The 27938-nt window shown below is 41.3% G+C and overlaps 1 protein-coding gene across 1 annotated transcript in view; it reads left to right on the top strand.

Annotated features, from left to right (window-relative positions):
- The window catches only part of TONSL (tonsoku like, DNA repair protein), a 388651-nt gene that overhangs the window by 202586 nt on the left and 158127 nt on the right, over nt 1–27938 (top strand). The window contains exons 16-17 of the mRNA XM_053715495.1: nt 1339–1462; nt 6218–7152. Of these exons, the coding sequence (XP_053571470.1) occupies nt 1339–1462; nt 6218–7152 (1059 nt within the window). The remainder of the gene's footprint in view (nt 1–1338; nt 1463–6217; nt 7153–27938) is intronic.

Here is a 27938-nt window from a genome sequence, read left to right as displayed (position 1 = left end):
GCAAATGATAGACCATTCATATATAGGAGCCTTGACTTACGAATCCTCGGTTAAAGGGAACACAAAACTGATACCTCACTTGCGAGGTCTTCTTCAGGGTTCCTACCCGGATTACAGAACGTCCACCAGCTCTATATTTCCAAAGCTCGAGAACCTGTGTAGGAATCTTGCCCATACGATTTGGCTTGCCTCCTTACACCTCTTGTTGCAGCTGAACCTAACTACCTGCTGCCGGACATGTGAAATCAATCAAGCATGGAGGGCATGGTTCGCATCAAACCTTGCAGCATACAGACTACCGGCTGAGAGAATGATGACGCATTTTGCCCCTCCCCTTAGTGGGCCGTCTTCGGGGCTTCGTCAGATAACATTCAGTAGCCGAAATTGGGTTTATATAGCCCTGAAAACACACCGAGTTTACTCAGTGGTTCCTTGTAATTGATCCAAATTCTCAATATATCAAAACATAGCAGTGAGGGAAAACACAGTGAATCTATAGATATAAATAAAACCTTAGTACCGAAACAAACTTACAAAGCATATGTACACAAAGGGCAACATTGTATCTTGTTATTTCTGAAAATTACATGCGATAATAAAAACTGCATTGTATCATTTTGATATCAAAATATATACTGTAGATAAATATATTTATATATATGTGTGTGTGTGTATATATATACATGTGTGTGTGTATACTGTGTGTGTATACTGATATATATATATATATATATATATGTGTGTGTGTGTGTGTATATATATATATATATGTGTATGTCTGTGTGTATGTATATGTATGTATGTGTGTGTATATATATATATATATATATATATATATATATATATATATATATATATATATAAAAATACGTGTGTGTGTTTGTGTAATACTTTATTTTAATATGTTTCTATGTTTTGTTACACAATTATTATAGCCCTAACGCTCTTCTCTAGTTATTCAGTTTTACTGTGGGCTTCTAATACCCTGATGTTCACTAATGTTAGCACAGTGCTGCGATATTATTAGCGCTCCGCTTGTGATCTTGGACTAAATGTTTTTAATAAGAATTGTAACTCTTTTTTTTATTAGCAAGATTTACATTGTTTTACAGCCCAGAAATAAACCACTTGGTTATGTTTATCTCCTCTGCTGTGACTCGGGTTAGAGTTCTAAATCCTGCAGGATTCATTCTAGCCTATTCAGGGGAAATAGGATAAACAATTTACAGTGCTAAATTGTATGGAAAGCAGAGTTTGTTTCTCTTTTTAAACTACACATAATTAAACATTCGTATGATCTCTTCCATATTCCATAACCCCCGGATGTCTTGCCCACAGGGTATCATGCCTCTAGGCAGCCTCCAGGAGTGGACACAGACGTATGGGAGTCATTTGGACCAGGAGACCCGGAGGATTCGCAAGGAGACTGAGACCCTCCTACGGGAGGCGTTGGCTGGCAAAAGTAAGTTGGGGGATAAGACTCTTGTGGTACTCAATCTGACTGGTAGTTAATGTATGTTGCTAGGGTTTGAGTTTGTGGGGTCGGCTGTAGACCAGTAGTTTGTAGGGTCGGCTGTAGACCAGTAGTTTGTGGGGTCGGCTGTAGACCAGTAGTTTGTAGGGTCGGCTGTAGACCAGTAGTTTGTGGGGTCGGCTGTATATCAGTAGTTTTTGATGTGAGGGTGGTAGACCAGTAGTTTGTGGGGTCGGCTGTAGACCAGTAGTTTGTGGGGTCGGCTGTAGACCAGTAGTTTGTAGGGTCGGCTGTAGACCAGTAGTTTGTGGGGTCGGCTGTAGACCAATAGTTTGTGGGGTCGGCTGTAGACCAGTAGTTTGTGGGGTCGGCTGTAGACCAGTAGTTTGTAGGGTCGGCTGTAGACTAGTAGTTTGTGGGGTCGGCTGTAGACCAGTAGTTTGTGGGGTCGGCTGTAGACCAGTAGTTTGTGGGGTCGGCTGTAGACCAGTAGTTTGTGGGGTCGGCTGTAGACCAGTAGTTTGTGGGGTCGGCTGTAGACCAGTAGTTTGTGGGGTCGGCTGTAGACCAGTAGTTTGTGGGGTCGGCTGTAGACCAGTAGTTTGTGGGGTCGGCTGTAGACCAGTAGTTTGTGGGGTCGGCTGCAGACCAGTAGTTTGTGGGGTCGGCTGTAGACCCGTAGTTTGTGGGGTCGGCTGTAGACCAGTAGTTTGTGGGGTCGGCTGTAGACCAGTAGTTTGTGATGTGAGGGTGGTAGACCACACAGTCATTAGACCAAAGATGGGAGTCATTTGGACCAGGAGACCCGGAGGATTCGCAAGGAGACTGAGACCCTCCTACGGGAGGCGTTGGCTGGGAAAAGTAAGTTGGGGGATAAGACTCTTGTGGTACTCAATCTGACTGGTAGTTAATGTATGTTGCTAGGGTTGGAGTTTGTGGGGTCGGCTGTAGACCAGTAGTTTGTAGGGTCGGCTGTAGACCAGTAGTTTGTGGGGTCGGCTGTATATCAGTAGTTTGTGATGTGAGGGTGGTAGACCAGTAGTTTGTGGGGTCGGCTGTAGACCAGTAGTTTGTGGGGTCGGCTGTAGACCAGTAGTTTGTGGGGTCGGCTGTAGACCAGTAGTTTGTGGGGTCGGCTGTAGACCAGTAGTTTGTGGGGTCGGCTGTAGACCAGTAGTTTGTAGGGTCGGCTGTAGACCAGTAGTTTTTGGGGTCGGCTGTATATCAGTAGTTTTTGATGTGAGGGTGGTAGACCAGTAGTTTGTGGGGTCGGCTGTAGACCAGTAGTTTGTGGGGTCGGCTGTAGACCAGTAGTTTGTGGGGTCGGCTGTAGACCAGTAGTTTGTGGGGTCGGCTGTAGACCAGTAGTTTGTGGGGTCGGCTGTAGACCAGTAGTTTGTGGGGTCGGCTGTAGACCAGTAGTTTGTGGGGTCGGCTGTAGACCAGTAGTTTGTGGGGTCGGCTGTAGACCAGTAGTTTGTGGGGTCGGCTGTAGACCAGTAGTTTGTGGGGTCGGCTGTAGACCAGTAGTTTGTGGGGTCGGCTGTAGACCAGTAGTTTGTGGGGTCGGCTGTAGACCAGTAGTTTGTGGGGTCGGCTGTAGACCAGTAGTTTGTGGGGTCGGCTGTAGACCAGTAGTTTGTGGGGTCGGCTGTAGACCAGTAGTTTGTGGGGTCGGCTGTAGACCAGTAGTTTGTAGACCTGGCTGTAAACCAGTAGTTTGTAGGGTCGGCTGTAGACCAGGAGACCCGGAGGATTCGCAAGGAGACTGAGACCCTCCTATGGGAGGCGTTGGCTGGCAAAAGTAAGTTGGGGGATAAGACTCTTGTGGTACTCAATCTGACTGGTAGTTAATGTATGTTGCTAGGGTTGGAGTTTGTGGGGTCGGCTGTAGACCAGTAGTTTGTGGGGTCGGCTGTAGACCAGTAGTTTGTGGGGTCGGCTGTATATCAGTAGTTTGTGATGTGAGGGTGGTAGACCAGTAGTTTGTGGGGTCGGCTGTAGACCAGTAGTTTGTGGGGTCGGCTGTAGACCAGTAGTTTGTGGGGTCGGCTGTATATCAGTAGTTTGTGATGTGAGGGTGGTAGACCAGTAGTTTGTGGGGTCAGCTGTAGACCAGTAGTTTGTGGGGTCGGCTGTAGACCAGTAGTTTGTAGGGTCGGCTGTAGACCAGTAGTTTGTGGGGTCGGCTGTATATCAGTAGTTTTTGATGTGAGGGTGGTAGACCAGTAGTTTGTGGGGTCGGCTGTAGACCAGTAGTTTGTAGGGTCGGCTGTAGACCAGTAGTTTGTGGGGTCGGCTGTAGACCAGTAGTTTGTGGGGTCGGCTGTAGACCAGTAGTTTGTGGGGTCGGCTGTAGACCAGTAGTTTGTGGGGTCGGCTGTAGACCAGTAGTTTGTAGGGTCGGCTGTAGACCAGTAGTTTGTGGGGTCGGCTGTAGACCAGTAGTTTGTGGGGTCGGCTGTAGACCAGTAGTTTGTGGGGTCGGCTGTAGACCAGTAGTTTGTGGGGTCGGCTGTAGACCAGTAGTTTGTGGGGTCGGCTCTAGACCAGTAGTTTGTGGGGTCGGCTCTAGACCAGTAGTTTGTGGGGTCGGCTCTAGACCAGTAGTTTGTGGGGTCAGCTGTAGACCAGTAGTTTGTGGGGTCGGCTGTAGACCAGTAGTTTGTGGGGTCGGCTGTAGACCAGTAGTTTGTGGGGTCGGCTGTAGACCAGTAGTTTGTGGGGTCGGCTGTAGACCAGTAGTTTGTGGGGTCGGCTGTATGTCAGTAGTTTGTGATGTGAGGGTGGTAGACCACACAGTCATTAGACCAAAGAAGCCAGAACACTGTGTTCACTCTGCTCTATGTGATAAAAACACCCCAAACCTACTGTTTAGCTGTGAGATCAGTTGGCAATGTAAATGTGTTATCTCACCTATGGTTAATAGTGATCCTAGGCAGGCTTATCTGTATACTGTGCGCATGGCTAGTAAATCAAAGGCCAGGAAAACTCCAATAAAACAGAAGCAATATGCACACTGGTGGCCTTAGGGTTATTTCATATAATAAAGAAGACCGCGCCAATGACTGGAGGAGTCAGCAGTGTTCAGTTCTCAGATCTGCTATTGAGGTTTGGAGTATACGGATTTCTACAGCCCTTTTATTTATAATGCTTGTTAATCACTTATTGTACTGGGCTATGTGCTGTTCATGCGCCTTCAGTGAGTGCGGCCCTGCAGGGTCTGGTTTATAGAATTTGTGTGCGGTAGCATTGGCCAGTGGCACTGCTGATGTGGCTTACTTGGCACAACATATAGCATGAGACAAAAATAATAATAATAAAAATAGTAATATATATATACTGTATGTGTCTGTGTGTGTGTGTAATATATGAATGAGATATATTTATATCTCTCTTCTCTATCTATACACACAGACACACACACAGACGCACACAGACACACACACAGACGCACACAGACACACACACAGACGCACACAGACACACACACAGACGCACACAGACACATACACACACACTCACACACACAGACGCACACAGACACATACACACACACTCACACACACAGACGCACACAGACACACACACACATACAGACACACACACACACACACAGACTCACAGACACACACACACAGACTCACAGACACACACACACAGAAGCACACAGACACACACATACAGATACGCACAGACACACACACACACACAGACACACACACACACCGACTCACACACACAGATGGACACAGACACACACACACAGGTGTCTATATATCTATAGCTATATATCTCTATCTTTATACATCTATATCTCTAAGCTTTTATTGTATATATTTGTTTTTTTTCCTTCTTTTGACATGGGGAGACAAAGACACCAAAACAGTATTCTTGATAGTTCTTAAAGGGACACTCGAGTCAATTTAACCTTAATGAATCAGATAGAGCAGCAATTTTAAACACCTAATTTACCTCCATTAGCAAATTGGAGGTAAATTTACTCTTTTTGAGTCACCAGCTCCTACTGAGCATGCGAAAGACTTCACAGAATATACGTATATGCATTTGTGATTGGCTGATGGCTGTCACATGGTACACAGACACACACACAGACACAGATACAGACACACACACAGACACGCACACACACACACACACAGACAGACACACACACACACACACACAGGTGTCTATATATCTATAGCTATATATCTCTATCTATATACATCTATATCTCTAAGCTTTTATTGTATATATTTGTTTTTTTTTTTATTCTATTGACATGGGGAGACAAAGACACCAAATCAGTATTCTTGATGGTTCTTAAAGGGACACTCAAGTCAATTTAACCTTTATGAATTAGATAGAGCAGCAATATAAACACCTAATTTACCTCCATTAACAAATTGTGCCCAGTATTTTTAAATTTACACTTTTTGAGTCACCAGCTCCTACTGAGCATGCGCAAGACTTCACAGAATATACGTATATGCATTTGTGATTGGCTGATGGCTGTCACATGGTACACACAGACACACACACAGACACACACACACACACACACACACACACACAGACACACACACAGGAGGGGGGAAATAGACATAACTGAAATTTGTCAGAAACAAATCTTCTCATTTGATGTTCAGTGCTATTGCATTGTCTTGTTATGCTGATTATGCAAATCTACTGCATTTACTGCTCCTTTAAATTAGAAATAAAATCTGTATTTTTTTTCAGTTGTTCCCGCCCCTCAGCCACCTCGGCCAGCTCAGGATCTCCAGGATAGTGAGTTGTTTGATGCTGAGGACTCTCAGCCCCTCTCCACAGCACTCCCCAGTATTTCTAGGGCAGAGCGTGAGAACCAGGTGCCCAGAAGAGAGAGCAGAGCAACAGAAAGACGGGCACCTTTACCGAGGGTTCACGAGTTGTCCCTAATAACAGAGGACAATGATTTCGCTTTGCATGTGGTCTCACCCATCCATACTAGCACTCAGCTGAGCAGAGAAGATTCTTTTTATAATGAATCCTCTGAACAACTTATGACGCCTATGAGGCCCGTCATAAAGAAACAGAGATTTGGAGTACAAAGGTCATCATCTGACTCCTCTATTCCAGTTGAAACCACAGAAAAAAACGAGTCTGTGGATCTGACCCTACAGTCCCTACATAAAACTAGACTCTCAGATGGTGGGGTGGAGGCATACCAGAGTGCCATCAAAGGCTTGGGCAGCGCTAAAACCCGCATCTTCACCCAGTCTTTAACAAAGTCACCAAACACTGTCCCAGATCCAGTGCGCAAGCTTGCTCTGGTGCCTTCAGACCAGTACCTAGATGATGACTGGCTGGAAGATGATCTGAAGGAATTGTCACGTTCCAGGAAGAGAGGCCGTAGGTCCCCTACAGATATAGATACTGGAGATGATGATGAATCCAGTGACAAAGAGGATGAGGTACCAGAGGAAACTTCACAAGGCCGAGATAAGCATGTTCCCAGGACTCTTTCACTGTCCAGAAAGAGATCACGTCAGACTAAGCTGACACAGATAGTGGACAGAGCTGTTGTTGGTCGTACAAAGAGTTCTGTACATAATAACTCCTCAATCCCTCGTTTGTCGGAGGTGTCAGTTAGCAGAGCCCAGAATGTGTCGGCAGATACTGTGGGACGTACTGAGGTAAGTCACTGATGTCACATGACATTTAGACCAGTCTCTCACATAACCTATTGGCTGCCAGTAAGAGTTACAGGACATCAAGTTTAAACCCAGGGCTGCTAGAGAATAATTAATCTCCAGTTGTTATGTATCTGAGGCTCACAACTGTGCCGTATCATTCAGATACAGAATACCATTTATCTAATTTGCTTCATTCTCTTGGTACCCTTTGTTGAAAAGCATATCTAGGAAGGTTCATGAGCAGCAATGCACTGCTGGGAGCTAGCTGCTGATTGGTGGCTGCACATATATGCCTCTTGTTCAGCTAGCTCCCAGTAGTGCATTGCTGATCCTCAGCCTACCTAGGTATGCTTTTCATCTAAGTATCGCACAAGAATAAAGCAAATTAGATAATAGAAGTAGATTGTAAAGTTTTAAATGTTATGTTTTATCTGAATCATGAACATTTTGTGTCTCACGTCCTTTTGTTTAATTACTTATTTCTTCTACAAGATACTACGAGTCCACGGATTTCATCCTTGTGGGATATTAACTTCCTGCTAACAGGAAGTGGCAAAGAGCACCACAGCAGAGCTGTATATATAGCTCCTCCCTTCCCTCCACCCCCAGTCATTCTCTTTGCCTGTGTTAGTACTAGGAAGAGGTAAAGTGAGGTGTTAGTTTTAGTTTCTTCAATCAAGAAGTTTTTTATTTTAAAATGGTACCAGTGAGTACTATTTTCCTCAGGGAGATATGGAAGAAGAAGATTTCTGCCCTGAGGTTGATGATCTTAGCAGATGTAACTAAGATCCATGTTGGTTCCCACAGAGCTTCTGAAGATAGTGTAAGAGAAATCTTCAGTGGGGAGAACGGTTTCATGCTACAAGCAGCATTGAGGTATGTTCAGTCCTTTATTTCTGAGGAGACTTGGTATATCAGAACTAGCTGACATTTTTTACCTGCAAGGGAAGGGGTAAGCAGTAGACCTGTACACAGAGGGTATTACTGAAATCCTGTGTTTATATATTTTACTTGACATTGTATTGGGCTGAGAGCAATATTCAATGGGACACTGGGAGAGGCAGCTTGACGTTTTATATTTTATACCAAAAGAGTCAGTAGGGCTGCAGTATTATTAATGGTGTTTAAGGGGACACATGGCTTAATTTTCAAACTGCTTCCCATGCGGTTATACAGACTGTGAGGACGTTGTCCATGATGGGCGGGGCCTATTTTCGCACGCTCAGAGGCGCAGTTTACTCTGGCTGAGAAGGCAGCAGGCATTAGCTCCGGTAGGGCCTAAACTTGTGTTCTGTTTACCGGATCGTTGTCGAGTAATTTTTCAGTACCCTGGGGGCAGGTACGAGCCACAGCAGTGCTATAAAATGTCTCTTACAGGGTAAATTCACTCTTTGCTTATAGGATGCAATCATTTTTGGGCTAATTGAATCAGTATATTTAATTGTGTAGCGTTATTTAACGTTTTAGACAGTTTAGGAAAAATTGTGCGCTTTTTTATTTCTTAAAGGCGCAGTACACTTTTTTCTAAAAGTTGTTGAAATCAATAAATAAGGTGTTTTACGACTATTGTGGTTATTACTAGTCTGTTCAACATGTCTGACATTGAGGAAACTAATTGCTCTATGTGTTTAGAAGCCATTGTGGAACCCCCTCTTACTTTGTGTACCTCTTGTACTGAAAGGGCCTTACAATGTAAAAAGCATATTTCTTTTGCAAGATGTACCGAGTCCACGGTTTCATCCTTACTTGTGGGATATTATCCTTCCTAACAGGAAGTGGCAAAGAGAGCACCCACAGCAGAGCTGTCTATATAGCTCCCCACTTAACTCCACCCCCCTGTCATTCTCTTTGCCGGCTCTAAGCAGGAAGGGTAAAGTGAAAGAGGTGATAAACTTTTTTATTTTCTTCAAGCAAGAGTTTGTTATTTTTAAATGGTACCGGTGTGTACTATTTACTCTCAGGCAGCAGATGGATGAAGACTGCTGCCTGGAGGATGATGATCTTAGCATTTGTAACTAGGGTCCATTGCTGTTCTCACAGAGGCTGAGGAGTACAGGAAAACTTCAGTGTAAGGTTTCATGCTATGCAGCAATGAGGTATGTTCAGTCATTTTTTCTGGAGAGACTGTGATATTTCAGAAAGGCTGACAGTATCCCCATGAGGGTAAGGGTAAGCAGTAATCCTAGAGCTAAAAAGAAGGGCATTAGCTTGCTTATGGGGCCAATTACATATATGGTTGACACTGAATGTAAAATGTTTGTGTGCAAACGTTTTTTGGATGGGAGTGCTTTAACGTTTTTTGTGGGCAATAAACGTGTTGGGCAACTTTATTAGGACACACATGGCTTATTTCTCTTGCAAGATGTATTGAGTCCACGGATTCATCCAATACTTGTGGGATATTCTCCTTCCCAACAGGAAGTGGCAAAGAGAGCACCCACAGCAGAGCTGTCTATATAACTCCTCTCCTAACTCCACCCCCCAGTCATTCTCTTTGCTGGCTCTAAGCAAGAGAAAGGGTAAAGTGATTGTGGTGACAAAATGTTAGTTTTTATTTTCTTCAAGCAAGAGTTTGTTATTTTAAATGGTACCGGTGTGTACTATTTACTCTCAAGCAGAAAATAGATGAAGATTTCTGCCTGGAGGATGATGATCTTAGCATTTGTAACTAAGATCCACTGCTGTTCCCACAGAAGCTGAGGAGTACAGGAAAACTTCAGTGTGAGGAACGTTTTCATGCTATATAGCAGTGAGGTATGTTCAGTCATTTTTTTCTAGAAAAACTGTGAAATTTCAAGAAAAGGCTGACAGTATCCCCATGAGGGGAAGGGTAAGCTGTAATCAGAGACTTATTGTGGTGTTACAAGCTTGCATAAGGGCTAAGTTACTTTCTGGTTGACACTTATATTTATAATAGAGCAAACGTTTTTATTGTGAGAAATATGGAAAATGTTTTTGGGGACTTTTATTTGGAGGGTTCATTTGGCTCATATTAAGGTTTTATAACCCACATGGCTGTTTGAAACACATTAGTGTGTTACTTTAGGGCCCCACAGAGATCGGGTGAGGTGGGTGGGGCCTATTTTCACGCCTTAGATGAGCAGTTGTTTTTCACTACTGGACAGCAAGCTGCAATACAGGAGGGTCCTGACTCAATTTTGGGGCCAAAACGAAGCCTTGTTCCCTCAGATTCAACCCCTAAGGGCAGGTAGGCACCGCAGCAGAGCTGTGGCAAGGTGCTGGCTGTGCCCTTTTTGACACTGGTCAATCCGGTTTCGTTATTAAGGGGTTAATTACTTCTTTTACTGGTGGGGCAACCTTACTAAGGCTTACTGAATATACTGTAAAAAATTCGAAAAGTTTGCTGCATTTTTAAGCAGTTTTGCAGAACGTGTGCACCTTTTTTTCTCTTAAAGGCACAGTACCGTTTTTTGAAATTGTTGTTTTTACATTGAATAAAGTGTTTTCCAAGCTTGCTTGTCTCATTACTAACCTGTTAAACATGTCTGACATCAAGGAAACTCCTTGTTCAATATGTTTAGAAGCCATTGTGGAACCCCCTCTTAGAATGTGTCCCACTTGTACTGATATGTCTATAAATTTTAAAGAGCATATTGTAGCCCTTAAGAATGTAGCGCTAGAGGATTCTCAGACAGAAAGAAATGAGGTTATGCCATCTAGTTCTCCCCAAGTGTCACAACCAGTAACGCCCGCACAAATGACGCCAAGTACCTCTAGTGCATCTACTTCATTTACCTTACAAGACATGGCCGCAGTTATGAATTCTACCCTCACAGAGGTTTTGGGGGGTAGTTATCAAGCCGTCTACTTTTCTGGCTTCGCCAGCCCAATACGCCCGCCTAAGCTCGCCTACCTTCGCCGCCGCGGACCTGAAAAAATACGCCTAAGTTATCAAATAAAGCTGTCAAAAAGCCGCGGGGCGATGAGCAGCGGACTGTGACAGTTATCACTCATCCGATCTCGCTGCTCTTCGGCTTTTTCCCAGCTTTATTGCTAGCCTGTCACTAAGCACTCACACTAAACTACACTGTTCTATCCCTATACCGGCGCCCCCGGAGCCTCCCGCAACTCAATAAAGTTACTAACCCCTAAACCGCCGCTTCTAGACCCTGCCGCGACACTACGACGAATGAAGGCTCCTTTAAGGGACGTCATCCAAGATGGCGTCCCCTCAATTCCGATTGGCTGATAGGATTCTATCAGCCAATCGGAATTAAGGTAGGAAAAATCTGATTGGCTGATGGAATCAGCCAATCAGATTGAGCTCGCATTCTATTGGCTGTTCCAATCGGAATTGAGGGGACGCCATCTTGGATGACGTCCCTTAAAGGAGCCTTCATTCGTCGTAGTCCGTCGGTGAAGAAGGAGGTTCCGCGTCGGCGGGAGGAAGATTCAAGACCCGGCTTGGAAGATGACATCACCCGGATAGAAGACCTCTTCAGCGCCTCTTTGAAGATGACATCGGCCGGATCGAAGACTTTTCTTCAGCGCCGCCTGGATGATGACTTCATCGGATGGAAGATTTCTTCAGCGCCGCTTGGAGGATTAACTTCTTCCGCTCCGGATGTCCACTTCGGTTCCATCGCTGCTCGGCTGAGTGAAGACAAGTTAGGATGATCTTCAGGGGATTAGTGTTAGGTTTTTGTAAGGGGGGTTTGGGTTAGATTAGGGGTATGTGGGTGGTGGGTTTTAATGTTGGGGGGGGGTTGTAATTTTCTTTTACAGGCAAAAGAGCTGTACTTTTTGGGGCATGCCCCCACAAATGGCCCTTTTAAGGGCTGGTAAGGTAAAAGAGCTTTGAACTTTATTTATTTTAGAATAGGGTAGGGCATTTTTTTATTTTGGGGGGGTTTGTTATTTTATTAGGGGGCTAAGATTAGGTGTAAGTAGCTTAAAATTGTTGTAATATTTGTAAAATGTTTGTAACTTATTTTTTTATTTTTTGTAACTTAGCTTTTTTTATTTTTTGTACTTTAGTTAGTTTATGTAATTGTATTTAATTGTAGTTATTTGTAGGTAGGTTAATTTAATGATAGTGTAGTATTAGGTTTAATTGTAACTTAGGTTAGGATTTATTTTACAGGTAATTTTGTATTTCTTTTAGCTAGGTAGTTATTAAATAGTTAATAACTATTTAATAACTATTCTAACTAGCTAAAATAAATACAAAGTTACCTGTAAAATAATTATAAATCCTAAAATAGCTACAATGTAATTATTAATTATATTGTAGCTATATTAGGGTTTATTTTACAGGTAAGTATTTATTTTTAAATAGGAATAATTTATTAAAGTATAGTGTAGTGTTAGGTGTAATTGTAACTTAGGTTAGGATTTATTTTACAGGTAAATTTCAGTTTATTTTAGCTAGGTAAGCTATTAAATAGTTAATAACTATTTAATAGCTATTGTACCTAGTTAAAATAAATTGAAAGGTACCTGTAAAATAAAAATAAATCCTAAGATAGCTACAATATAATAATTATTTATATTGTAGCTATATTAGGGTTTATTTTATAGGTATTTAGTTTTAAATAGGATTAATGTAGTTAATAATAAAAATATTATTTAGATTTATTTAATTAATATTTAAGTTAGGGGGCGTTAGGGTTAGGGTTAGACTTAGGTTTAGGGGTTAATAATTTTATTACAGTGGCGGCGGCGTAGTGGGGGGCAGGATAGGGGTTAATAAATTTATTATAGGTGGCGACGGTGTAGGGGGGGCAGATTAGGGGTTAATAAATTTATTATAGGTGGCGACGGTGTAGCGGGGGCAGGATAGGGGTTAATACATTTAATATAGGTTGCGGCGGGTTCAGGGAGCGGCGGTTTAGGGGGTAATATGTATAGAGTAGCTTGCGGTGGGCTCCGGGAGCGGCGGTTTAGGGGGTAATAATTTTATTTAGTTGCGGCGGTGTAGGGGGGGAAAGATTAGAGGTGTTTAGACTCGGGGTACATGTTAGGGTGTTAGGTGCAGACAGCTCCCATACAAATCAATGGGATGTCTGTCAGCAGCGAACTTGTACTTTCGCTATGGTCAGACTCCCATTGATTCCTATGGGATCCGCCGCCTCCAGGGGTGGCGGTTTGAAAACCAGGTACGCTGGGCCGTAAAAGTGCCGAGCGTACCTGCTAGTCATTTGATAACTAGCAAAAGTAGTGAGAATGTGCCGCACTTGTGTGCGGAACATCTGGAGTGACGTAAGAATCGATCTGTGTCGGACTGAGTCCGGCGGATCGAAGCTTAAGTCACAAAATTCTACTTTTGCCGGTCTCGAGCCTTTGATAACTAAGGCGTATCAGCCTCGCCACAAATACGCTGCGGAATTCCAGCGTATTTGAGGTTGACGGCTTGATAACTAGGCCCCTTTATCTAAACTGCCTGGGTTACAAGGGAAGCGCGATAGCTCTGGGTTAAGAACAAATGCTGAGCCTTCTGACACTTTAGTAGCCGTATCCGATATACCCTCACAATGTTCTGAAGTATGGGTACGGGATTTGCTGTCTGAGGGAGAGATTTCTGATTCAGGAAAGACGCTCCCTCAGACAGACTCTGATATGACGGCCTTTAAATTTAAGCTAGAACACCTCCGCTTGTTGCTCAGGGAGGTGTTAGCGACTCTGGATGATTGTGACCCTATTGTGGTTCCAGAGAAATTGTGTTAAATGGACAAATACCTAGAGGTTCCTGTTTACACTGATGTTTTTCCGGTCCCTAAGAGGATTGTGGACATTGTTACTAAGGAGTGGGATAGACCAGGTATTCCGTTCGCTCCCCCTCCTACTTTTAAGAAAATGTTTCCCATATCTGACACCATGCGGGACTCGTAGCAGACAGTCCCTAAGGTGGAGGGAGCTATTTCTACACTGGCTAAGCGTACAACTATACCTATTGAAGACAGTTGTGCTTTCAAAGATCCTATGGATAAAAAATTAGAGGGTTTCCTAAAGAAAAGTTTTGTTCATCAAGGTTTTCTTCTCCAACCTATTGCGTGCATTGTTCCTTTAACTACTGCAGCTGCTTTTTGGTTCGAGGCTCTGGAAGAGGCTCTTCAGGTGGAGACCCCATTAGATGATATTCTGGATAGAATTAAGGCTCTTAAGCTGGCTAATTCTTTCATTACAGATGCTGCTTTTCAACTGGCTAAATTAGCGGCAAAGAATTCAGGTTTTGCCATTTTAGCGCGTAGAGTGTTATGGCTTAAGTCCTGGTCAGCTGATATGTCATCAAAATCTAAGCTTTTGACCATCCCTTTCAAAGGAAAGACCCTATTCGGGCCTGAACTGAAGGAGATTATTTCAGACATCACTGGAGGGAAAGGCCATCCCCTCCCTCAGGATAAAACAAATAAAATGAGGACCAAACAAAATAATTTTCGTTCTTTTCGAAACTTCAAGGGTGGTCCCGCTTCCTCTTCCCCTGCTGCAAAGCAAGAGGGGAACTTTGCTCAATCCAAGTCAGTCTGGAGACCTAACCAGGCTTGGAACAAGGGTAAACAGGCCAAGAAGCCTGCAGCTGCCTCCAAGACAGCATGAAGAGGTAGCCCCCGATCCGGGACCGGATCTAGTAGGGGGCAGACTCTCTCTCTTCGCTCAGGCTTGGGCAAGAGATGTTCAGGATTCCTGGGCTTTAGAAATTGTTTCCCAGGGATATCTTCTGGACTTCAAAGATTCCCCCCCAAGGGGGAGATTTCTCCTTTTTCAATTGTCTGCAAACCAGACAAAAAGAGAGGCGTTCTTACGCTGTGTAGAAGACCTACATACCATGGGAGTGATTCACCCAGTTCCAAAAGCGGAACAAGGGCAAGGGTTTTACTCCAACCTGTTTGTGGTTCCCAAAAAAGAAGGAACTTTCAGACCAATCTTGGATCTCAAGATCCTAAACAAATTCCTCAGAGTCCCATCTTTCAAAATGGAGACTATTCGGACCATTCTGCCACTGATACAGGAGGGTCAATATATGACCACCGTGGACTTAAAGGATGCGTATCTGCACATCCCTATTCACAGAGATCATCACCAATTTCTCAGATTCACCTTTCTGGACAGGCATTACCAGTTCGTGGCCCTTCCCTTCGGGTTGGCCACGGCTCCCAGAATTTTCACAAAGGTGCTAGGGTCCCTTCTGGCGGTGATAAGACCGCGGGGCATAGCAGTGGCGCCTTATCTAGACGACATCTTAATTCAAGCGTCAACTTTCCAACTAGCCAAGTCTCACACGGACATCGTGTTGGCTTTTCTGAGATCTCATGGGTGGAAGGTGAACATAAAAAAGAGTTCTCTCTTCCCCCTCACAAGAGTTTCCTTCCTAGGGACTCTGATAGACTCGGTAGAAATGAAAATATTTCTGACGGAGGTCAGGAAATCAAAACTTGTAACCACCTGCCGAGCTCTTCATTCCATTCCTCGGCCGTCAGTGGCTCAGTGTATGGAGGTAATCGGACTAATGGTAGCGGCAATGGACATAGTTCCGTTTGCTCGCCTACACCTCAGACCACTGCAACTGTGCATGCTTGAACAGTGGAATGGGGATTATGCAGATTTATCTCCTCAGATAGATCTGGATCAGGAGACCAGAGATTCTCTTCTCTGGTGGTTGTCACAGGTTCACCTGTCTCGGGGAATGTGTTTCCGCAGACCAGAGTGGGTCATAGTTACGACAGATGCCAGCCTACTCGGTTGGGGTGCAGTCTGGAAGTCCCTGAAAGCACAGGGTTTATGGTCTCAGGAGGAGACTCTCCTCCCAATAAACATTCTAGAACTGAGAGTGATATTCAATGCGCTTCAGGCGTGGCCTCAACTGGCTGCGGCCAAATTCATCAGATTTCAGTCAGACAACATCACGACTGTAGCTTATATCAATCATCAAGGGGGAACACGGAGTTCTCTAGCGATGATAGAGGTTTCCAAAATAATCCGATGGGCAGAGACTCACTCTTGCCATCTTTCAGCAATCCATATCCCAGGGGTAGAGAACTGGGAGGCGGATTTCCTAAGTCGTCAGACTTTTCATCCGGGGGAGTGGGAGCTCCATCCGGAGGTATTTGCCCAACTGATTAAGCTATGGGGCACACCAGAATTGGATCCGATGGCGTCTCGTCAGAACGCCAAGCTTCCTTGTTACGGGTCCAGGCCAAGGGATCCCCAGGCAGTACTGATAGATGCTCTAGCAGTGCCCTGGTCCTTCAACCAGGCCTATGTGTTTCCACCATTCCCTCTCCTTCCTCGTCTGATTGCCAGAATCAAGCAGGAGAGAGCTTCGGTGATTGTGAAAGCACCTGCGTGGCCACGCAGGACTTGGTATGCAGATCTGGTGGACATGTCATCCGTTCCACCATGGACTCTGCCGCTGAGGCATGACCTTCTGATTCAGGGTCCATTCAAGCATCCAAATCTAATTTCTCTGCGTCTGACTGCTTGGAGATTGAACGCTTGATTTTAGCAAAGCGTGGTTTCTCTAAGTCGGTCATTGATACCTTGATTCAAGCTCTAAAGCCTGTCACCATGAAAAGCTATACAAAAAAACGTCAAGATCTAACGATCTGCCAATAAAGAGCGCCACCTATTGATTGTCAGGAGAGGAAAGTTTGTATGTATATGTATAAATATCGATGTTTACATTAAAAAATCCACCAGTATATACGGAAAAATCAACAAATAAAAGAATAAAAGCCAATTGAAATTAATATTGCTGCTTGATAAAAAATTCCAAACTATAAAAATTGACTTCTGGTTAAATCTTAAAATATATATACATATGCACATACATAGAGTTCGCTTTGAAAAGATATATATATATATATATATATATATATATATATATATATATATATATATATATCCTGTAGAGTCTTTAACACACAGTGCAAAATATAGATAACCTTATCTGAAGACTTTAAATAGGCAAATACACTTTAAAGGATATCGTGTGTGTCAATGTTTTGTTAGAGCTCTGTCTTCTGATCCACACTGCAGCGTCCTGGATAAAACCACCGGCAGGATAGGGTGGCTAGATAGGAACATAACAAGAGAGAAAGGACAGGAGCGCAAGGGACTGATCTGAGTGCAGTATAATAAACCTTCAATTTTAATGCAAAAGTAACAAAAACACACTCACACTTTTCAACCTCAAACAAAATGAGGTATATATATATGGCACAGAAACAAAAGGCCCCAGGGACTTGCACACCACGAACCCTCTTCCGGTGCAATGGGTCTCCCCTTTCAGTCACCGCATGTACAGGTTTCCGTTCTCCATTTAGCCGTACACTTGTTCCCAAAAGTCCGTGGTCTCTGGTCAAACAGTCACAGTCAAAACCGCATAAACAATGTCCCAGAGTCTCTTTACAGATATTACCGCAGGGTCTTTGAGCAAAATCACATGCAAACAATAGTTCACGCCAGATTCATTCAGATTCCCACTAGACACTCACAAGCCGGCTAGAGTGTTTGTGGATCTGACTCCTCACAGCGTGTGTAGATGTGGGCGTGGCCTTACACGTTTCGTGGGGCTCCTCCCCACTTCGTCAGAGGCATGCCCACATACCTGTAACCAGTCAATTTATAGCGGAGTCGCATATCTGTTTGACACAATCAATCAGAACAATAAGCCAGTTTGTTCATAGCCGTCACCCTGATATCAAACATTTTAATTTCATATTACATAATGTTATATTTCAATGTGATCACTCCTCTTGTCAATAAGAAATATTTTGTACATATAATTAATTAATTTCCTTATGCTTAATTCTAATAGTAGAAAATAGATATACAATTTATACTAGCTATTCATACATTCATAAATTAAAAATATACATTTTATTTCTATGATTAATATCTTAAAACTTATAAATCTTATAAAACTTCATTCAAGAACCCTTTAGAATACATAAATAAAAATTCATACAATAAAACTCAATGTATTCTGAATCACTACTTAAGGGACTTAAATTTTTTTTTTAAAAAGACATTCTATCCAAATTGTAAAATGACCATATTACAAACCAAACAAGTCAAATGGATATATATACACACATACATGTAGTACTACATATCCCATACATATAGTGGCTGTTCACCTTCTAAAAATGTATGGGATACCGTGTATGTGTAATGGAGATACAGTGTATAATATATATGTCTGTTTACACCAAAAATAATAGGTCATATATTCACAGAGTTTTTACTATAGTGACTAATTAAATAAATTAAATACCCTTACTCACCTAACCCAACCATTCATCTATAGGGATAATCTATTGTTAAAATGAAAACCCAACAAATCGCTGTATATAGATTAACTATTTCATCTCTTAATTTCCTATCTGGATAGATGAATTATGTTTCCTGATTATCAGTTTCACTATGTTAATTTTCTTTTAATTTCATCTTTAAATGTTTAGATATTCAAATTTATAGATATTTTTTATAGATATTTTTTATATATATGTATAGAAGATTTTCAGTCTGGAGACATGCACTAGGATTCAATGAAGGCTGCTAGATCAACCTCTCTATTCATACCGTGTGGCTCTAAGGTACCCAGTGCATGAATCCAGAAAGTCTCTCGTTGTCTCAGGGTCCTAAGACGATCCCCACCTCTTTCGTCTCTTTTTACATGTTCGATTGCTTTTATTTTTAAATTACTATTATCCCTCATATGTACTTCTAGAAAATGTGCTGACACTCCATGGGAGGTGAGTCCTATATCAATATTCCTTAGGTGTTCGGTTAGCCTATACTTTACTTTTCTTTTTGTTCTTCCCACATACTTTTTCCCACACGAACATTCTAATAAATAGACCACGTAATTGGTCTTACAGTTCATTAGTTCCTTGATGTCGTATTCTTTTCCATCTTTGCTAGAATAAAAGGGTTTATTATCAGGGTGTATATGGGTACAACAAGTGCAACCTTTTCTCCCACATCTAAAAAACCCTCTTGTATGTTGTCTCAACCAATTGGTTCCAGTTTCTTTCTTTCTACGTTTACTGGGAGCCACCAAATTTTTTATAGATTGTTTTTTTCTGTATATCACCTTGCCCTTTTTGGGGATAATATCTTTTAACACCGGATCTTGCAAAAGAATAGGCCAATATTTATTTAGGGCTTTTTCGATATTCTTGTGTGCATTATTATATTTTGTAATAAAATTTACCCTATTATCATTACTACCATTCTTGGTTTCTTTTCGTCTTGTCCCATCTGAAGGTAAATTGAATTCTAGTCTTCTGGCCCTTTCTCGTGCTTTAGTTTCCAGTTGCCCAGAATATTCTTTGGCCCTAAATCTTTTTTCTATGACCTCAGCTTCCTTATCGTATACTTCTAAGTCTGTACAATTTCTTCTTGCTCTTTGAAACTGACCATAGGGGATGTTTTTAAGCCATTTCATATGGTGACCACTCCTTGCATGGAGGTAGCCATTGTTGTCAGTTTCCCTCCTATAAAGTTTGGTTACTATTTCGTTTCCCCTATGTGTCAATTCCAAATCAAGAAATGTGACTTTTTCTTTATCAATAGTGTGGTTAAAAGTAAGGTTCAAGGTGTTTAAATTGACATATCGTACTAATTCCTCTGCTTCATCTATACTCCCATGCCAGATGACCAAAATATCGTCGATATATCTGAACCATTTGATAACTCTCTTTGCAAATGGATTTCTATTATTGAAGATAAATAGATCCTCCCACAACCTCATGTACAAGTTTGCAAAATCAGGCGCAAACTTGGTGCCCATTGCGGTACCGGTGGTTTGGAGGAAATATCTATCTTCAAAAAGAAAAAAATTCCTTGTTAAAATAAAATTTATGGCTCTCTTAACAAAATCCCCTTGATTCTCATTGATAATTCTAGCTTTATCAAAAAAATAATCTACTACAGCTATCCCCAAGCTATGTGGGATGCATGTGTAAAGTGCATTTACGTCCATGGTTAGCCACATATAGCCTTCTTCCCATTAGACCTTTTTTAATAAATCTAACATATGTGGTGTATCTCTTACATAAGATCTCAAACATGGTACCATCGGTTTTAAAATGTGGTCCACATATTCTGATAGATTTGAAGTCAGGCCCCCTATCCCAGAGACAATAGGTCTCCCTGGGGGGGTCCACCAGTTTTTTATGGACTTTTGGTAGGTGATAATATATGGGTATTACTGGGTGTATCACTTTGAGAAAATTATATTCATTTTCACTTAAAATTTCATCCCTTCTTCCATCAAGTATTAGTGAATCATATTCTTTCTTAAAGTCTGCCATGGGGTTTTTCTTTAAAATTTTCCCTAAGATAATCCTTTTTATCCTGAATGACCACCCCCCCGCCTTTATCGGCGGAGCGAATCACTATTTCCCTATCTTCTTTCAGGGCCTTAAGGGCTTTATTCTCTGCATAGGTCAGGTTTCTCGGGGTGTTTCTCTTATTTTCTTTTCTTATTTTACAGATATTCTCAAGTTCTTTCTCCATAAGGGATGCAAAAACTGGAATATATCCCCCCTGGGATTTATAAGGGTAGAATGTAGATTTTTTTCCTCAATTCTGTATGACAAATTGGAATAGTGTTAGCCTCTATTTCCAATTCCTCAAGAATCTCTATGAGGTGTGTTTCATCTACCTCTGTCTGTCCGGTATCAAAGTCTTCCTCACAAATTAATTCATCCAGATTTCTTTCATTTCTCCCTTCTATATATATTTCACCCTTAGAAAAATGCCTTTGGAGAGTTAATTTTTTAATGAATTTTTGTAAGTCTATATACACTTCAAATGGGTCTGGGTCTTTTTCTGGGGCGAAAGATAGACCCTTTTTAATACCTTAACTTCCTCATTGGATAATATCCATGGAGTACGAAAGAGGGGATGTAGTGGAGGAGTGGGTATCAGAACCAAAGAAGAGAAGAGAAAGAGAAAACTGGAATTAGAGAGTTTTAGTCAGGAAATTTTTAATATCTCTTCAAAGATATTATCCAATGAGGAAGTTAAGGTATTAAAAAAGGGTCTATCTTTCGCCCCAGAAAAAGACCCAGACCCATTTGAAGTGTATATAGACTTACAAAAATTAATTAGAAAATTAACTCTCCAAAGGCATTTTTCTAAGGGTGAAATAGATATAGAAGGGAGAAATGAAAGAAATGAATTTCTGGATGAATCAATTTGTGAGGAAGACTTTGATACCGGTCAGACAGAGGTAGATGAAACACACCTCATAGAGATTCTTGAGGAATTGGAAATAGAGGCTAACACTATTCCAATTTGTCATACATAATTGAGGAAAAAATCTACATTCTACCCTTATAAATCCCAGGGGGGATATATTCCAGTTTTTGCATCCCTTATGGAGAAAGAACTTGAGAATATCTGTAAAATAAGAAAAGAAAATAAGAGAAACACCCCGAGAAACCTGACCTATGCAGAGAATAAAGCCCTTAAGGCCCTGAAAGATAGTGATTCGCTCCGCCGATAAAGGCGGGGGGGTGGTCATTCAGGATAAAAAGGATTATCTTAGGGAAGCTTTTAGGCTACTAGGGGACGAAACCACATATAAAATTTTAAAGAAAAACCCCATGGCAGACTTTAAGAAAGAATATGATTCACTAATACTTGATGGAAGAAGGGATGAAATTTTAAGTGAAAATGAATATAATTTTCTCAGTGATACACCCAGTAATACCCATATATTATCACCTACCAAAAGTCCATAAAAAAACTGGTGGACCCCCCAGGGAGACCTATTGTCTCTGGGATAGGGGGCCTGACTTCAAATCTATCAGAATATGTGGACCACATTTTAAAACCGATGGTACCATGTTTGAGATCTTATGTAAGAGATACACCACATATGTTAGATTTATTAAAAAAGGTCCAATGGGAAGAAGGCTATATGTGGCTTACCATGGACGTAAATGCACTTTACACATGCATCCCACATAGCTTGGGGATAGCTGCAGTAGATTATTTTTTTGATAAAGCTAGAATTATCAATGAGAATCAAGGGGATTTTGTTAAGAGAGCCATAAATTTTATTTTAACAAGGAATTTTTTTCTTTTTGAAGATAGATATTTCCTCCAAACCACCGGTACCGCAATGGGCACCAAGTTTGCGCCTGATTTTGCAAACTTGTACATGGGGTGGTGGGAGGATCTATTTATCTTCAATAATAGAAATCCATTTGCAAAAAGAGTTATCGAATGGTTCAGATATATCGACGATATTTTGGTCATCTGGCATGGGAGTATAGATGAAGCAGAGGAATTAGTACGATATGTCAATTTAAACACCTTGAACCTTACTTTTACCCACACTATTGATAAAGAAAAAGTCACATTTCTCAATTTGGAATTGACACATAGGGGAAACGAAATAGTAACCAAACTTTATAGGAAGGAAACTGACACCAATGGCTACCTCCATGCAAGAAGTGGTCACCATATGAAATGGCTTAAAAACATCCCCTATGGTCAGTTTCAAAGAGCAAGAAGAAATTGTACAGACTTAGAAGTATACGATAAGGAAGCTGAGGTCATAGAAAAAAGATTTAGGGCCAAAGAATATTCTGGGCAACTGGAAACTAAAGCACGAGAAAGGGCCAGAAGACTAGAATTCAATTTACCTTCAGATGGGACAAGACGAAAAGAAACCAAGAATGGTAGTAGTGATAATAGGGTAAATTTTATTACAAAATATAATAATGCACACAAGAATATCGAAAAAGCCCTAAATAAATATTGGCCTATTCTTTTGCAAGATCCGGTGTTAAAAGATATTATCCCCAAAAAGGGCAAGGTGATATACAGAAAAAAAATCTATAAAAAATTTGGTGGCTCCCAGTAAACTTAGAAAGAAAGAAACTGGAACCAATTGGTTGAGACAACATACAAGAGGGTTTTTTAGATGTGGGAGAAAAGGTTGCACTTGTTGTACCCATATACACCCTGATAATAAACACTTTTATTCTAGCAAAGATGGAAAAGAATACGACATCAAGGAACTAATGAACTGTAAGACCAATTACGTGGTCTATTTATTAGAATGTTCGTGTGGGAAAAAGTATGTGGGAAGAACAAAAAGAAAAGTAAAGTATAGGCTAACCGAACACCTAAGGAATATTGATATAGGACTCACCTCCCATGGAGTGTCAGCACATTTTCTAGAAGTACATATGAGGGATAATAGTAATTTAAAAATAAAAGCAATCGAACATGTAAAAAGAGACGAAAGAGGTGAGGATCGCCTTAGGACCCTGAGACAACGAGAGACTTTCTGGATTCATGCACTGGGTACCTTAGAGCCACTCGGTATGAATAGAGAGGTTGATCTAGCAGCCTTCATTGAATCCTAGTGCATGTCTCCAGACTGAAAATCTTCTATACATATATATAAAAAATATCTATAAATTTGAATATCTAAACATTTAAAGATGAAATTAAAAGAAAATTAACATAGTGAAACTGATAATCATGAAACATAATTCATCTATCCAGATAGGAAATTAAGAGATGAAATAGTTAATCTATATACAGCGATCAATTTGTTGGGTTTTAATTTTAACAATAGATTATCCCTATAGATGAATGGTTGGGTTAGGTGAGTAAGGGTATTTAATTTATTTAATTAGTCACTATAGTAAAAACTCTGTGAATATATGACCTATTATTTTTGGTGTAAACAGACATTACATATATATTATACACTGTATCTCCATTACACATTCACGGTATCCCATACATTTTTAGAAGGTGAACAGCCACTATATGTATGGGATATGTAGTACTACATGTATGTGTGTATATATATATATATATATCCATTTGACTTGTTTGGTTTGTAATATGGTCATTTTACAATTTGGATAGTATGTCTTTTTAAAAAAAAAATTTAAGTCCCTTAAGTAGTGATTCAGAATACATTGAGTTTTATTGTATGAATTTTTATTTATGTATTCTAAAGGGTTCTTGAATGAAGGTTTTATAAGTTTTATAAGATTTATAAGTTTTAAGATATTAATCATAGAAATAAAATGTATATTTTTAATTTATGAATGTATGAATAGCTAGTATAAATTGTATATCTATTTTCTACTATTAGAATTAAGCATAAGGAAATGAATTAATTATATGTACAAAATATTTCTTATTGACAAGAGGAGTGATCACATTGAAATATAACATTATGCAATATGAAATTAAAATGTTTGATATCAGGGTGACGGCTATGAACAAACTGGCTTATTGTTCCGATTGATTGTGTCAAACAGATATGTGACTCTGCTATAAATTGACTGGTTACAGGTATGTGGGCATGCCTCTGACGAAGTGGAGAGGAGCCCCACGAAACGCATAAGGCCACGCCCACATCTACACACGCTGTGAGGAGTCAGATACACAAACACTATAGCCGGCTTGAGAGTGTCTAGTGGGAATCTGAATGAATCTGGCGTGAACTATTGTTTGCATATTGTTTGCATGTGATTTTGCTCAAAGACCCTGAGGACACGGTAATATCTGTAAAGAGACTCTGGGACATTGTATATGCGGTTTTGACTGTGACTGTTTGACCAGAGACCACGGACTTTTGGGAACAAGTGTACGGCTAAATGGAGATCGGAAACCTGTACATGCGGTGACTGAAAGGGGAGACCCATTGCACCGGAAGAGGGTTCGTGGTGTGCAAGTCCCTGGGGCCTTTTGTTTGTGTGCCATATATATACCTCATTTTGTTTGAGGTTGAAAAGTGCGAGTGTGTTTTTGTTACTTTTGCATTAAAATTGAAGTTTTATTATACTGCACTCAGATCAGTCCCTTGCGCTCCTGTCCTCTTTCTCTCTTGTTATCTTTCTACCATGAAAAGCTATCATAAGATATGGCGTAAATATCTTTACTGGTGTGATTCCAAGGGTTACTCATGGAGTAAGATCAGGATTCCTAGGCTATTATCTTTTCTCCAAGAAGGATTGGAGAAGGGATTATCAGCTAGTTCCTTAAAGGGACAAATATCTGCTTTGTCTATCCTTTTACACAAGCGCCTGGCGGATGTTCCAGACGTTCAGGCGTTTTGTCAGGCTTTAGTTAGAATCAAGTCTGTGTTTAAACCTGTTACTCCGCCATGGAGTTTAAATTTAGTTCTTAAAGTTCTTCAAGGGGTTCCGTTTGAACCTATGCATTCCATAGATATTAAGTTTCTATCTTGGAAAGTTCTGTTTTTAGTAGCTATCTCTTCGGCTCGAAGAGTTTCTGAATTATCTGCTTTACAGTGTGACTCACCTTATCTTGTTTTCCATGCTGATAAGGTGGTTTTGCGTACCAAACCTGGATTCCTTCCTAAGGTTGTTTCTAATAGGAATATCAATGAGGAAGTTGTTGTTCCTTCTCTGTGTCCTAATCCTTCTTCCAATAAGGAACGTCTGTTGCACAACCTAGATGTGGTTCGTGCTTTAAAGTTCTACTTACAAGCAACTAAAGATTTCCGTCAAACATCTTCTTTGTTTGTTGTCTATTCTTGAAAGCGGAGAGGTCAAAAAGCTACGGCAACCTCTCTTTCTTTTTGGCTGAGAAGCATCATCCGTTTGGCTTATGAGACTGCTGGCCAGCAGCCTCCTGAAAGGATTACAGCTCACTCTACTAGAGCGGTGGCTTCCACATGGGCTTTTAAAAATGAGGCTTCTGTTGAACAGATTTGTAAGGCGGCGACTTGGTCTTCGCTTCATACTTTTTCCAAATTTTATAAATTTGATACTTTTGCTTCTTCAGAGGCTTTTTTTTGGGAGAAAGGTTCTACAAGCAGTGGTGCCTTCCGTTTAGGTACCTGTCTTGTCCCTCCCTTCATCCGTGTCCTAAAGCTTTGGTATTGGTATCCCACAAGTATTGGATGAATCCGTGGACTCGATACATCTTGCAAGAGAAAACAAAATTTATGCTTACCTGATAAATTTCTTTCTCTTGCGATGTATCGAGTCCACGGCCCGCCCTGTATATTTAAGACAGGTAGTATATTTTATTAGAAAACTTCAGTCACCTCTGCACCCTATAGTTTCTCCTTTTTCTTCCTAGCCTTCGGTCGAATGACTGGTAGGTGGAGTTAGGGGAGGAGCTATATAGACAGCTCTGCTGTGGGTGCTCTCTTTGCCACTTCCTGTTGGGAAGGAGAATATCCCACAAGTATTGGATGAATCCGTGGACTCGATACATCGCAAGAGAAAGAAATTTATCAGGTAAGCATAATTTTGTTTTTTAGGGTCTTGGAACCCACATGGCTAGTTATAACCGCTCTGGTGCGGTTCTTAAAGGCTCAGGGAACATTGAGTGAGATGGGCGGGGCCTATTTTCGCGCCTGAGTTGCGCACTTAGTTTTGTACAACAAGCAGCAAGCTAACTCCTGAGGGCCCTGGTGTATGTTTGGGGCCAAATCGAAGCTTTTACCCCACACTTTCGATCCCTGAGGGCAGGTAGGGCCACAGCAGGGCTGTGGCAAGGTGCTGAGGTTTTTTTTTCCGGATTTGGGCCTATTTTCGATCCGGTTTGGACATTAAGGGGTTAATTGTTAAAAAAAATTGTGGTGCAATCTTAACTACCTATTGTGTGCCTACATACAAAATTTAGAAAAATGTGGTGCATGTTTAGGCTGTTTTGCAGAATGTTTATGCTTTTTTTCTCTTAAAGGCACAGTACCGTTTTTTAAGATTATTTTTTTCACTAAATAAAGTGTTTTCATTCTTGTTTGTAGTCATTACTAGCCTGTTCAACATGTCTGACATTGAGGAAAGTCAATGTTTAATTTGTTTAGAAGCCATTGTGGAACCTCCACTTAGAATGTGTCCATCATGCACTGAAAGGTCAATAAATTGTAGTTTTAGCTACTAAAAGTATGTTGCAGGATGATTCTCAGTCAGAAGAGATTCAGGTTATGCCATCTAATTCTCCCCAAGTGTCACAACCATTAACGCCCGCACAAGCGATGCCAAGTACTTCTAGTGCATCTAATTCTTTCACCCTGCAGGATATGGCCGCAGTTATGAATACTTCCCTCACTGAGGTTTTATCTAAGCTGTCGGGGTTGCAGGGGAAGCGCAGTAGGTCTGGTGTGAGAACAAACACTGAGCCCTCTGGCGCTTTATTAGCTATATCTGATGTACCCTCACAATGTTCTGATGTGAGAGATTTGCTGGCTGAGGGAGAGATTTCTGACTTAGGAAATATGTTCCTCAGACAGATTCAGATATGACGGCTTTTAAATTTAAACTAGAACACCTCTGCTTATTACTCAGGGAGGTTTTAGCGACTCTGGATGATTGTGACCCTATTGTTATTCCAGAGAAATTGTGTAAAATGGACAAATTCCTAGAGGTTCCTGCCTACACTGATGTTTTTCCAGTCCCTAAGAGGATTTCGGAAATTGTTACTAAGGAGTGGGATAGACCAGGTATTCCGTTCGCTCCCCCTCCTACTTGTAGGAAAATGTTTCCCATATCAGACGCCGTGCGGGACTCGTGGCAGACGGTCCCTAAGGTGGAGGGAGCTATTTTTACTCTAGCTAAGCGTACAACTATACCTATTGAGGACAGTTGTGCTTTCAAAGATCCTATGGATAAAAAATTAGAGGGTCTCCTAAAAATTTTTTTTGTTCATCAGGGTTTTCTTCTCCAGCCTATAGCGTGCATTGTTCCTGTAACCACTGCAGCTGCCTTTTGGTTCGAGGCTCTGGAAGAGGCTCTTCAGGTGGTATTAGATGATATTCTGGATAGAATTAGGGCTCTTAAGATAGCTAATTCATTCAT

Source organism: Bombina bombina, chromosome 5 (assembly GCF_027579735.1).
Source record: "Bombina bombina isolate aBomBom1 chromosome 5, aBomBom1.pri, whole genome shotgun sequence".
NCBI classification, from domain to species: Eukaryota; Metazoa; Chordata; class Amphibia; order Anura; family Bombinatoridae; genus Bombina; species Bombina bombina.
This window is presented reverse-complemented; position numbering and strand designations above follow the sequence as displayed.